General features: G+C 35.7%; 1 protein-coding gene across 1 annotated transcript in view; it reads right to left on the bottom strand.

The window, feature by feature from the left end:
* The window catches only part of CFAP47 (cilia and flagella associated protein 47), a 261,429-nt gene that overhangs the window by 33,314 nt on the left and 214,602 nt on the right, over positions 1–13,513 (bottom strand). Inside the window, exons 58-59 of the mRNA XM_036392854.1 lie at positions 4,257–4,416; positions 3,539–3,630 (exon numbers count right to left, since the gene is read on the bottom strand). Of these exons, the coding sequence (XP_036248747.1) occupies positions 3,539–3,630; positions 4,257–4,416 (252 nt within the window). The remainder of the gene's footprint in view (positions 1–3,538; positions 3,631–4,256; positions 4,417–13,513) is intronic.

The raw sequence follows: 13,513 nt of genomic DNA, 5'->3' as shown, positions 1-13,513 counted from the left end.
TTATTTCAATAGTTTTGGTTTTGGGGGTTTTTTTTTGGTTTTTTGGGGGTTGTTTTTTGCTTTTTCTTATTTAATAGCACAGAAAAAGAAGAAAATTACATAAAAACACTGAAAAAAAATGTTTTCCTAAAGTCCTAGAACTTCTTAAGAGTTCTGGGAACCAACATGAAAAAGAACAGTTGATCACATACTTTTTAGTTTCAAGATCTGTAAGTAATTTTCATCAGAGTTAGACCCAATGTTTCTTCAAAAATTAACTCTGAAGTTAACATAAGGAATTAATAATCAATAATTTGGAACCATATTGTGGTGAATCAATATGCAGTGTTTAAAAAAAGAAGGAGACCTCTTTTTTATATCATTTTTATTTAGCTTCAACTTTCAGTTCTGGCACTTTATTTACTCTGCAAAACAAATAATTACACAAGTTCAGGTAATTTCCTTTCTCCCTTGGTCTTGCCCTGTTTAACAACATGTAAGTAAATTCTAGAGATCTCTTAGAATTTCCATGAAGGAGAGTTACTGAAATAGGTTAAACGCAGATCTTTTGATTTAAATGTATGACCTTATATAAATATCGTTTTAAATCTATATTTAAAAATAGATTACATTCTCTGTATTCCATTAGTTTACCAAATGTTTCAGATTACTGTGTGCACATTGTGTCATGTTCTATTCTACAATTCCTCTTACTACCAAAATTGATTTCACATTTTCTTTTTCCACAATGGCTAAATAATATTTATGAATAAAATTCAGAGATATCTAAGATTTGACTGGACAAGTCCCTGAGCAAGCTGCCCTTGAGCAGGTGCTTGGATTAGAGGACCCCCAGCGGTCCTCTCCAATTAAAATTGCTGTATGCTTCTTTGACTCTACACTCTACAAGAATTAAAAGAATATTCTGAATGACCCCCCCATTTGTAATCACTTCTATAAGATAGCCCAGGTATCATGTACTTAACATGTACTACATGGGTTGTGACCACTGATCATTTTAATTGGTCTCATGAGATAGAAAACCAAGTGACTTCTACAAGTTTAAGTATATTAAGATGCAAATAAGAATGACCCAAAGATGAACTCCTTAATATACCAGCAAAGCTGCTTGGGTTTTTGACACAGAAACTTGTAGCCTCCAGGCAATTCTAATAAATGTCTGCATTTAGAGAGATGACAATATCTTGATCATTATCTTTTTTTTTTTTTAAGTAGATTTCTTGTTATTATCTGCTTTGGATTTATATCTTACAATGCAAGTTTTCTAAATGCCCAATTATAACTGAAAACCATAGGTTTCAGAATCACGGTACGAATGGAAAATTCCATAAACACAGTTAAAAACACCTATTTCTGTTTTCTGGGACATGCTTGAAAGACCTAGATTTTCCTTGAGAAAAAATATTAGCCCAACATAACATACTGATGGCCAAAGAACTATATGTATTCAAAATTAATGCAATGAATTTTTATGTATTACAAACATTTATTGAACATAAACGAATGGATAACAGTTATAAATATGCTACAATTTAGTTCTGCTGTTTTAAAAAAACATTTAGGAATTTGAAATTACTTAAGGGTTGATAGTATGTGAGCTTCTGATCATATACAGAAGTTAGGTCACCTAAGCAATTCATGAATGCTAAACATTTTAATTCATAACTTATACAGAAAGTATTGGGTCCTGCACTTGGGGAACAACCACCCCGGGCAATGCCCCAGGCTTGGGCAAGAATGGCTGGAAAGCTGCCCAGTGGAGAAGGACTTGGGGATGTTGATGAAAAATAGCCTGAACATGAGCTCAGATGTGCCCAGGCAGCCAAGAAGGCCAGTGGCAGCTGGCCTGGATCAGGATCAGGAACCTGGCCTGGATCAGGATCAGGAACCTGCCCAGCAGGACCAGGACAGGGATTGTCCCCCTGTACTCGGCACTGGTGAGGCCACACCTCGAGTGCTGTGTCCAGTTCTGGCCCCTCCGTTCAGGAGGGACATTGAGGGGCAGGAGGGAGCCCAGAGAAGGACAGTGGAGCTGGGGAAGGGTCACAAGATTAAGAAGAGTGACTGGGGGAGCTGGGGGTGTCTAGCCTGGAGAAAAGAAGGTTCAGGAGAGACCACCTCCATCCCTAGACCCACCTGGAAGGAGGGTGTGGCCAGGTGGGAGTTAATCTCTTCTCCCAAGTAACAAGTGACAGGACAAGAGGAAATGGCCTCAAGTTGTGCCAAGGGAGGTTTAGATTGGATATTGGGAAAAATTTCTTCATGGAAAGAGTGGCCAGGTGATGGAACAAGGTGCCCACAGAACTGGGGGAATCATCACACCTAAAAATATTCAGAAACCACAGAGATGTGGTACTTAGGGACATGGTTTAGTGGTTTTAGTGGTTACACAGAGCTAATGGCTGGACCCAATAACCTTAGAGGTCTTTTTCAACCTTAATGATTCTGTGATTTCAATGAAAGCAACAGACCAATAAAAGGCAGATTTATCTTGAGGAGTGCCACTGAATTACACAACAGCTTTAAATAACACAACAAACACCCACATTAATATACATGGTTCTAATGCTAATGAGACTCATTAAAGCCATCATTTTGGGCAACAGTTGATTACATGATAATATTCTGTTTCATTCCTTAAGGTATTAAAGTACAAATTAATGAGATGAAAGCTCTAATTAATACCACACCATTGGCATTTGTCTACAAGTAAAGCGTCCTTAAGCAATATAAATTAATGACAGTACAAATATCTATGTTTTTTCAGCAATTGTCCCTGTATCTCAATACATTTTATGTAGAAAGGTATTATATTCACTTATTCAATCCACAAAAAGTAAGCTGAAAGGACAAGCTGGTATAGAATTGGTCCCACATTTACACATTGAGCTGTAGTTTCAGGGTTACAGATTTAAAAAGCTGTTCACAACTTCCTGTTTCATAGCTCTGGAATTGTATCACACCTTAAAAATACAGATGGTCAAATACATAAGCATTTACTATCCCCAAAATAAACAAGGAATCTCCAAGAATGTCTTAATCTTTTAATGTAAGTTTACTCCTAAAGAGCAAGGGGAAAACTTACTGCTGTTCACACTACTTTATATTCTGGTTTTGATGAAGAGATGAAATTCAAGGCTGAGAGAAGCAGCAAACATCTCCTCCAATATTTTGCACCCTGTAGACTCTCCAGAAGGGTGTTCTGGGTATGCAAAAAGTCTACCCTTGAGTCAGTCCTTTGCTCAGCTTACCTTCAGTTCTCAAACTCAGGATTAATTGGGATACTGAAGGGCACAGCCCTAAAGATTTAAAACTGCCCCCAATTCCTTTTATCCACAATAAGAACAAAGTAATGATCTAGATTTGCTTTAGAAGTGAGAAAAAATTTTATTTTTAATATGTGATTTTATCTTTTTTAAGATATAGCTAAGTACTACTGCAAATTCTTGCGATCAAGCAGGTAAGAATATAACTGATTAATTGATTTTCTTAAATATTATTAAATATATTGTTCAAGCTTTTTTGAAGCATTACCTACCTGATTTCTGCTTTGGTGCTTCAGGTGTTCCATTAACGGGATAGATCCAGAGTATTCCCTGAGTTTCCCCGTTCTCTGCTACAATAATATTTCTAGAAAAATACGATTAACAATTAGACTGCTGAAAATTCTGTTTCCAAAGTAATCTAGAATTAAGAGTTGTTGGAAAGGTTAGACTCTCTTCTATTGTATGCTGTAATGCTAACCATATCTAAGAAAAATATAAAATAAAATCCAGCTAAATAGATTAGCTATAAATTATATCAGCCACAACTTAAATTCACTTAGTGTATTCAAACATTATAGATCTGCAAACATTTGGCCTGATCTGCATTTTGTCAGGTTATGTTTACACTGAGATAAGATTTCTGCAGTTTATGAATTACATAAAAATATCAGGATGTAAATCATTATTATCTCAAATATATTGAAAAAAACAGAGCTTTCATTTGCTCAATATCCATAACCTGCACCAGCAGCCAGTACTTTAAATTTTCTTTATTTAAAGCAAGAATAGACAGGTATTAAAACAGACAGATATCTTACCCTGAATCTGCATACTTTGCAGGGTACATTAAAAGCTTTTGATGGATACCCACTGCCCTCAAAATCAGACACTGGACTGCCCTTGGGAGCTACGCATGAATAGTCAATGGGATAAATGGTGATAGGATTGAGCATCTCAACCACTTTTTCCTTTCCTATTAGAATAAATTACCTGTTTAAGTCTGTATTTGATTCACCAGCAACCTCATAAGGCCAGTTCTCACCGTTTTCCCTCATTACATGAATTACCACCACTGCTTTATAAATTTTCATTTCAGCTGGCATGAATAACACAGGGATTTCCAGTTTTTCTTTTGGAGCTAATCGGATTCCTGCAAGATGAAACAAATTGATGTGGTATTTTGGAAGTTTTCAAAATATTTTCTATCATTTTACTCATATCTTTCCCTTTTTCTTTTTTAATCACTGTTTAACCTTTTATCATATCGTATGGCTGTCCCTTTAAAAAATTCCATTTTACCCTCCTTTTGCTACAAAAAAAAAACCCAAAACAAAACCACAATTAAGTGAATGTCCCACATGTAATATTCAGAGATCATGTGTAACATATGCATGTCCATCCCATGATTTTGTAGGCCCTAAGTCATGTTTTTTTCAGCTGAGTTACATCTGTGAGTAACACTGCATTAAAAAGATCAATCCAAAAACAAATGCTCACATTCAAGAAAACTATAATATATTTAAAAGAACCTTCAGTATTATTATTATACAAACCATGCTTTTTCCATATGATTTTTTTATCTGATTGATTTTGCTGTTTAAGAAAAACCAAAACAACAAACTAAACTTATGTTGTCTGTTATGAAGGTAGCCTGATATTTTCAATCTTTAAGGGCCTTTTTCCAGTGACTTGTCAGTCTGCCAAGTTTCAGAACATCTACTTCAGCTATTTCAGAAATAATCGAAAGATTACACAGAGTAGAACAAGTAAATCAGTCTTTTAACTACAAAGCTCTTTGTTTGAAAAGTATTCCTGGAATTTGCAGGAAATGACACCTCAGGGTTAGAGTTTCAGCTTTAATTCTATCTGCAGAAAATCCTCTTAGTTATGAGTAGCTGCTTCTACTTTAGGCTTTGAATCAGTTTTTGTGATAATATTTCACACTTTCTACAATGACTAGAAGCTGATGCAGGTCTGTGGGTACCACTCCCTAAGAATGACGGACATGCAGCAGCCTCCTGGGGATTGCTTCTTTGATCACCACAGGAGGCTTCATGCTCAAAAAATGCCAGCAGGGAAACTTCACCTGGTGCTCCAAATGGTCACCTTCCTCCAGCCAAAATTCCTCGAGGGTGAAGACCTCAGGGCTGAGAGTTGTAGAAGAGCGGGTGGTAGGGAAATTGTAATGCAGTCTTGGGAAGGATGAAATGGAAAAAAAGGTGGATGCACAGAAGTTTGGGAATGAAGGTGGAAGTGTTGGGAGACTAAGTAAAATGATGGAATGGCCAGAAAGACAAAAAAAATTCAAGTCACATAAGGGAAGGAGAGAAGGGTTTGAAAAATAGCTCTCCAAAACACAGAACACGAGTCTGGACTCCTCATCTGTATTAACTCTCTACCCACATTTAATGATAAAGTCTATTGGTGATAAGTTTTTTGCTAGAAACACTCTTAAATTAAAATAAACTAACCAAATTAAGATGGGAAAATCAATTTTAAATTAGGAAAGTTTTCAATATTTAAAACCACACATACAACTCTGCAGGTTTTCTACCTCTCCCAGTTAAAAAGACCTCAGGACATAAAATATAGACCACTGCCTCACTTTATTATGAATGGGAAAAGCCATAGGAAGTTCTTACCTAAACATATCTGAATTTCTGTGTCTAAGAGGTTTATCATATACCAATTATGAAAATTAACCAGCTGCTTTGCATTTGTGATTGCTTAATTCTTGTGTATTTCTAGGAGTTCATCATGGCAAGAGCAATTTGCCTTTGAAATAATTACTTGAAAAGTTTTGTATCATGAAAGAGCTTGAAAATATCCTAATTAAAAATCCATTAAAATGTTAATATCTAAATTTCAAAAAAAAAACAAACTATATTTTTTTCCAATTTTGATAAAAATTTAAGATTTTTCTTTGGATCTTTGAGGCATTATCAAGCCCATACCCAAATTCAAAAGATATACTACATATACATGTATTGTTGGCAACTACATGGTCAAAGTGAAAATCTTTTAAAATTAGCAACTGATTTGTAATCCAATATCTGAAATAAAAAAGCTGATATCAGGCATAGTTACAATACTCCTGAAGACATCTGAACTGGGATCCACCCCTCTGGATCACAAACCCACCACAGCACTGACACACTATTCCTTCCCAGTGAGAGAAGAGTCAGGCCTCTGCTGGGATTTGCCCACTTTGGGCATACTCTGGTCTAGTTAAGACATGTATATGCCTTTAGTAATGTAATGTATGCCTTTAGGCATGTAATATCTTTAAAACACAAGATTGTACTTCAGGATATATTTGCAATTACATTGCCTTGAATTCACACGTACATGGATAGCAAAATAATGGAAACACTTTGTAACACCATTACAGTGCATCCTTAAGGTTCATTTGCAAAGCTTTTAACAGATGGCAAATAGAACAGACTGTAAACTTATAACCAGTTATATAGATTACATTACATATTTTGAATTGTAGCTTAATGATGCCTGTTACAGGGCAGAGCCCCTTGGTTTTTTTAAAATAGATTTTAATGCAGAATCCATATGATAGCATTCTGGGTCATTCTGGCAGAAAATTGGTTATTAAAGATCATGAAAAGACAAATTTTATAATATTCTGTTGAAACAGATTGTATTCACATTTTTAATAAAAAAATCTTCTCAATAGAAGATGCTCATAATAAAGGTAAATTTTACATCACCAGGCTTGCCTGCAGCTGTCAACTAACCAACTGATCATTAACTGCTAATACAGATTTATTTCATTATGATTTTGGCTAGTTAATAAGATAGATAAAATAGGCATAATGGCAAATATGATTTGCTTTTATTTCTTCTTTCCCATTTAGAGAATGCAGGCTAGCACACAAAAAATAGCTCTGTGTACAACTTTAATAAAAATCAGGGTTACCTGATCCCACTTGCCTGGGGACCTCAAGTACTCTGCCAGGGATACCAAACACTGATACCAATGGCTGATCCTTTGCCTTCATGTAATTATTTTACTGCAATGAATATCCACAAATTCTGTGTAAGAAATCCACAGCAAGTCCCTTTGCTGAACACAGGTACATCACATTTGATAAAAAGCTTTGGGCCCGATTTTGATAATACCTCATTCTTCTTTCACTGTCCTACAGCCCATTAGGAAACAGTTAAATTTAGCAGAGTAAGCTCACTGGCCCATTAAAGACTGAAGGCATCTGACTCAAACCAAGGGCTGCAATTTGAGTCAACTGCCTTACAAAGAAGTGTGTGGAGCTCTGCATTCTCCCTCATTTCACTTTTAGGGAACCTTTTGTTAAGCCTTGCCTCTAGCCTCCCCAGAGGCTGCTGGAGAACACTGATTCTGTAAAAGATTCCTCAGGCACTGAGCCTAGAACTGAGAACTGGATTAGATAATAAATCAAAATGAGTATATTTCAAATTCCTGGCTACAATTCTTTGGGACACTGCGCTGTGGTTGAGCTCTGTGTAACTTTTGTGTCAGCCCTAGAAAGCTCAGCACTGTGAGAGCTAAAATTCAAGCAACAGTGGATGCCAATAGCTGTGATGTTATTTGGAAGGAATACAGATGGGTAAAAATGCATTTTTTGCCTCTACAGTAGATTAGGAAAAATGTTAAGAGTAAGCATACCAGGCAGTGTCATGGTAATAAAACGGTGATGGCAAGGAACAAAATATTCTGCAATATGTCATCCTCCCATTGAACTTTAACCTAAAGCCATGTATTTTTCATATTAGTAAGGTGCTTTGCAGGTAGATTTTCTAGATGTTGAAGTGCATCACTGCCCTTAATTCTGGAGCATCTGAGTGCCTCCCATTGATTTTATCCAGAAGAAGAGCACTCAGTTCAGTCTCCTTTAAGTGAAAAAGAGAGATGAGACAGAGCTCAGAATATCTTGTTGAAGTCTCATGGAAAATCATTTAGGAGAAGGTACTAATGTTTGTTTGTTTGTTTTCTTGATAGTTTCTCCATTAAAATTACTATAGCAGCATTTTGATTAAACCCACTGACAGCCGTGCTAAAATTAGCACTGGCCATGTAAATGTCAACTCACTATAATTAGGCCTGTTTTCTCCTATTATCCTCAGAATCTGGAAAGGGCAACCTCCAAAATATTCATACACAGCAGCTGCTCCTGGGGAATTATTGCTAATTTCTTCTCAAGGAGCTCATCCAGAAAAGAATTGATATCAGATAGCAAAGAGTGAGCTATTGCCAGCACACCAGTATCCAAAATGTATTGAAAAAATCAGACTTAGGTATTAATTTCTTTTCATCTGCTGGAAGAGATAAAAGCCTGGTTGACAGATGAAAACTAAGATCTTTTATAGCACCTCTCCCAGGAGAGTTTCATTGCTAAATTCCAAGAGTCTAATAAACAACAGACAACATTTCTACTTTGACTCTTATTACGGGTGGGTCCATTTTTGTTTGCATCATCTTCTTTTTTTTAGTGCTTCCAATGAGGCTGCTTGAATTTTTTATTCCCTTTCATTAAAACACAATCACAATCCCTTATTATGGATTCTAATTAAAAAACTGTGAAAGTAGCAGCCTGTTAGTTTTGCTACATGAGTATTATATTTATTCAGTCCCAATGAGTAAATATAAATGTAATTTTCTGAATTGGCAGTCATCATACAACAGCCAATGGCCTCCATCTGTGGAGATATTCAAAATTTGACTGGACATGGTCCTGGACCACCTGATGGAGATGACCCTGCTTGAGCCACAGAGGGTCTGGATGGACAAAATGATCTCAAGAGGTTCTTTACCACCTAAACCCTCCTGTGCTTCTGGAATTCTGAGGTCATGATAGATCAACAGGCTTTGTCTTGCTTCTCTTTTTAAGAATTCACATAAAATGCATCCTTGTTTGCAAAACCAGACACAGATACTTTTCTCAGTGAATTGCAGGTGATATGAAAAACAGTGCACCCTACAAAGGGAAAGCACAAAGGCAAGAACAAGAGATCACCCTGACATAACAATTAGATTTGGGATGCAATTAAAGGCAAAGAAGCAGGATACTTCTAATTGCATCTTCTCTGGGACAAATAAAATAGAAAACAATGCACTTCAACATATTTCAAGTCCCACACAAATATGTAAGTAAAAGAACTAATAAAATAGCCATGCAAAATGCCAAAAATTAAATTCACCTCATCCCATGTTTTAATATTTACATCATCATTTTCCTTCCTTCAGTAAAGTTTATTTAGGTAAGTGGGGTGCAAGAGAGGTTCCTTTCACAGATGGTCCACAATGATTGCATTTCTTGGGGACTCTCTGCTTCATGAATTATGGATACTTACACCAAGAGGTAGAGTTGTGTTTTCCCTTTCCTCTGGCAGTTTCACAAAATCCCAGAATACCTGAAGCTGGAATGGACCTCTGACAGACAAATGGTCCAATATCTCTCTGCAGGCTGAGCCACCTACCTAGACCACATCCAAAAAAGGCTTTGGACATCTCCAAGGATGGAGACTCCATAATTTTTCTGGGCAACCTGTTCCAGTGCTCAATCTTCCTCACAGTAAAAAAAAGCATTCCCTTTGCTCAGATGATAATTTCTTGTTGCCTGTCATTGGGCACCACTGAAAAATTCCTTTTTTCCATCCTTTTTGCACACTCCCTTCTGGTACTTATACAAAATAATAAAATCCCTCCGAGCTGATGAATTACTTAGTTGTAAAAGTTAAGTCATGAATATGCAGCTCAGATGCTAATAAACAATTTCACAAATGACTGGTTAAAACTTTATAAGTTGCTTTAAGAAAGACATGGCACAAATAAAGACTTCACAACATCGCTACCATAAGCACACAATAAAATGTATTAGAGCATGTTTATAAGATTTGTTCACCATTTTATGGATCTTGTATTAATACAATTTTGCATACTTCTGGCAGAGACTTTCTGGATTATTTAATTAAGATTTTTCATTTAGAATAATTTCTTTCTGGTACAAAATAATAGATTCAAGTTAAACACTTGCTATTTAGATTAAAATAAATGGATTGAGAACAGGGCTCAGTAATGAAATATGTTGTTTCATTAAATGCAATTTATTTTGTTTTTAAATGAAGCATGTCTGAAAGGCCAAGTAAAAAGTTTTCCTTCCATTTATAAAATTACCCTTCCCTAACTAATAGCTTATATTGCAGTTTCAGTAAAAATCAAAACAATTATTTTGACAGATATTGTATTTTGACCTATTATATTTATTTATTGTTGAAGTGCAGTAACAACTATGCTTACAATGGTTAAATACACTGAGGAAAAAAATGTTGCCAAGTAAAGTAATTCATTTTGCTGCTGACAACCAAAACAAGTAAAATCATACTTAAGATCTTTAACTCTGAGAAAACTTAAAAAAATACATGTAACAGAGATCCTGAAAGTCACATTCTCTTATTATGAGACTAAATTTAAAAGTTTTTTAAACCCCAATATAAAATTGTCACTTAATACATTTCACAACAAAGTCTCCATCACTTCCCAGTCACATCTGATTGTAAATTTTCATGTAATAATCTTCTGCAGTAATACACAAATCATGTAAAAAACCTAAACTGATTTATCATAGATCACCCCTCTTATCTCTGAACCCTGATACCTGCAGCTTTGACTTCAGGTAGTTATTACAGAACTGTCTAAAAATCAAACAGAAAATGGACCAACATTCATATAGGTGCCACATTTCTTTATATTTTACATCTCTGCTGTTAACTTATGCCCTTGTCTTGACACCATTGGTATCTTTGCAATTTTCCTTCAGGGGCCCTGGGGTGATGGGCTTGGGGTTCATTTGACAGAAATCCAGTCTGGCAGCACATCAGCAAAGCCACATCCAAATGAAGGACATGAGAGCAGTAAGGAAGCAAGGCTGAACTGAGCAGTACAGAGCAACAGAAGGCAAATGTCAGAGAAGGAAAATCATTGTATAGCCAGGGAATAGTTCAGCAATAGGGATGGAAAAATGAACAAACAAAGCACAGGAGGAACCAGCAAAAAGGTAACAGGCATAGACAGTAACTTGCAAAATGAAGCCACGGCAGACAGAGAGCAGAATGTGTGGAGAAGGCCAGACTATTATATTAAAGTTTTTTGGCAGAGGCAATGCCAAAGAGATAAGAGTCAGGAGTGGAGAATAATCAAGAATGAAAGTAGTAAGTTTTCTATTTATCCTGTGGTCCAACACTTATTTTAAAACTTCATAGTGTACTGACAGTTTCTCTTGCTTTCTCCTTCCATATCTATTTTTTTCCTCCAATAATCTGAGAGTTGGTAGATCTAACCCATCCTCCTTTAACCAGGTCATCTATTTAAAAATTGTTTATCATCCTCTTTTTCCTGATGACATTTTTGCATTGATAAAACTCTGTAGATCATTCTGGCATCCAAAATCTAAATGTCTGCAACATAATAATGTCTTAGATCCAGTCACTGAAAGCAAGAGACAAACTTCAAAGTTGAAAAAGATGCAAAACCTTTTCCAAATCAGCACAGTAAAAGATACAATACTACATCTCTTCTCTCAACGATTCTATTTGTGACAGAATAAACAACAGAAAAGTAAAAACTCAGTTATTTTAGGTCAATTTTCCTTTCCTAAGCTAAATATTCATTTTAGTTCTGCACACATGTAAATATAACTGACATTCTCAGGAGAGATTCATTGATAAGTAGTTATATAGAAGAAAGACCATAAACTCAGTGTGGATGGAGAGTGCTGAGCTAAGTGGAGAGATAAGATGGCCATGTTTTTTAACAATAGGATCTTACATTCTCTACTTCAGTAACAGAAAATCTACTCAACCTCTCTTGTGCCTCTGCTACAGTGTGTTGGTTGTGTTCTGAGTATAAAAAAAATACTCTACAAGCACAACCTGCCTACAATCTCAAAGTAGACAATCACCACATGAATATTTTGAAAATGTAAAAGCCACACAAGAAATGGCATATGCTTCTTAAACAAGTGTGACTTTCAATTTAGTGCCCAGCCACCAAAAATACCACCAAACCTTGTCCTTCCTCTCTTAAGAAAAGTTCATGTTACCCTAAGATAAAGTACTAGCAAGTAAATTAGGACTATGACAACTTCCCTATTTCTTAGTCTTTTTCTAGATTGAAACATACACAGAAGTGTCTTGAGTTCATGCCTGAAAGGAAACTGTAATTGCTTCAGTTCAGATGTAATTGAAATTCTGACATATGTCAAATATCTGATTACTTTTGACAGATGTGTTTTTACTTTCACTTTAAACTTCACGGATATATGTGTCTCTTAATCTGATCTCTGAAAGAACAGTCAAATTGTGAAGCTATGGCAGATTTTAATCAAAATCTGCAAAGTGTTGTGAAATCACTAATGACACCAGTTGCCGTTACATCCTTCTACTTCTTACATGCAACCAAAACTTGTACTGCTTGCTACAAGTATTCAGAAGACATAGCACACTTCATACAGCAGACAGTAACTGGAAACAGTATGACTGTGAGTCATATATATATATATATATAAAGAGAGAGAGAGAGAGATAGTGTTATTCATTTTCATAATTCTGATAAGTACACTCTTCGTCGTTTGAGGTTTTACAGGTTTCTGTAGTAAGGTAGAATTGATTTCTGCCTTTTTTTTGGTCTTTTCACACTCAAGAAAATATATAAAGATGGTAAGAGGAATCCCTCTTTAAAAATAATGTTTGCCCATTAATTCGACTTGTGTCATAAAACAGTAGTTCAGTGAATGACAGAGCCCACAGTATGCTACATGTATTTCATAGTTATGAACAGCACTATTGTTGTAAGTGGACTAACAGTAACTTCTTCCTAGCCTACCAAATTAGACAAATATTTTTATTGCTCCACTTTTGTATCCTTTTGACCCACTCTACTTTTGTGCAACATGCTAAAATCAAACATGTGGCAATGCCAGCATCAATGTTAAACCATGACACTTGTCAGCAGGTAATCTCCAGATTCCAAAATACTGAAGTAACTATTTACATTTATTATTCCATCTGAAAATAAATCTGCCTTAAATGAGAATATATATCAAGCTCCTACTTACAAAGAAGAGCAAATAAAATACAAAAGAAAATTCTTTTATTTCATTAAAAATCCCTAGGCAGAGCACCAGTTTTAGAGCTGCACCTTCAGTCTTAAACTATTCTAAAAGTTGGCCCCTTAAATGAAACTTTTCTCCTATTCACAG

This window comes from Molothrus ater, chromosome 2, assembly GCF_012460135.2.
Source record: "Molothrus ater isolate BHLD 08-10-18 breed brown headed cowbird chromosome 2, BPBGC_Mater_1.1, whole genome shotgun sequence".
NCBI classification, from domain to species: domain Eukaryota; kingdom Metazoa; phylum Chordata; class Aves; order Passeriformes; family Icteridae; genus Molothrus; species Molothrus ater.
Note: the sequence above shows the minus strand (reverse complement) of the source record. Positions and strands in the feature narration are given on the sequence as shown.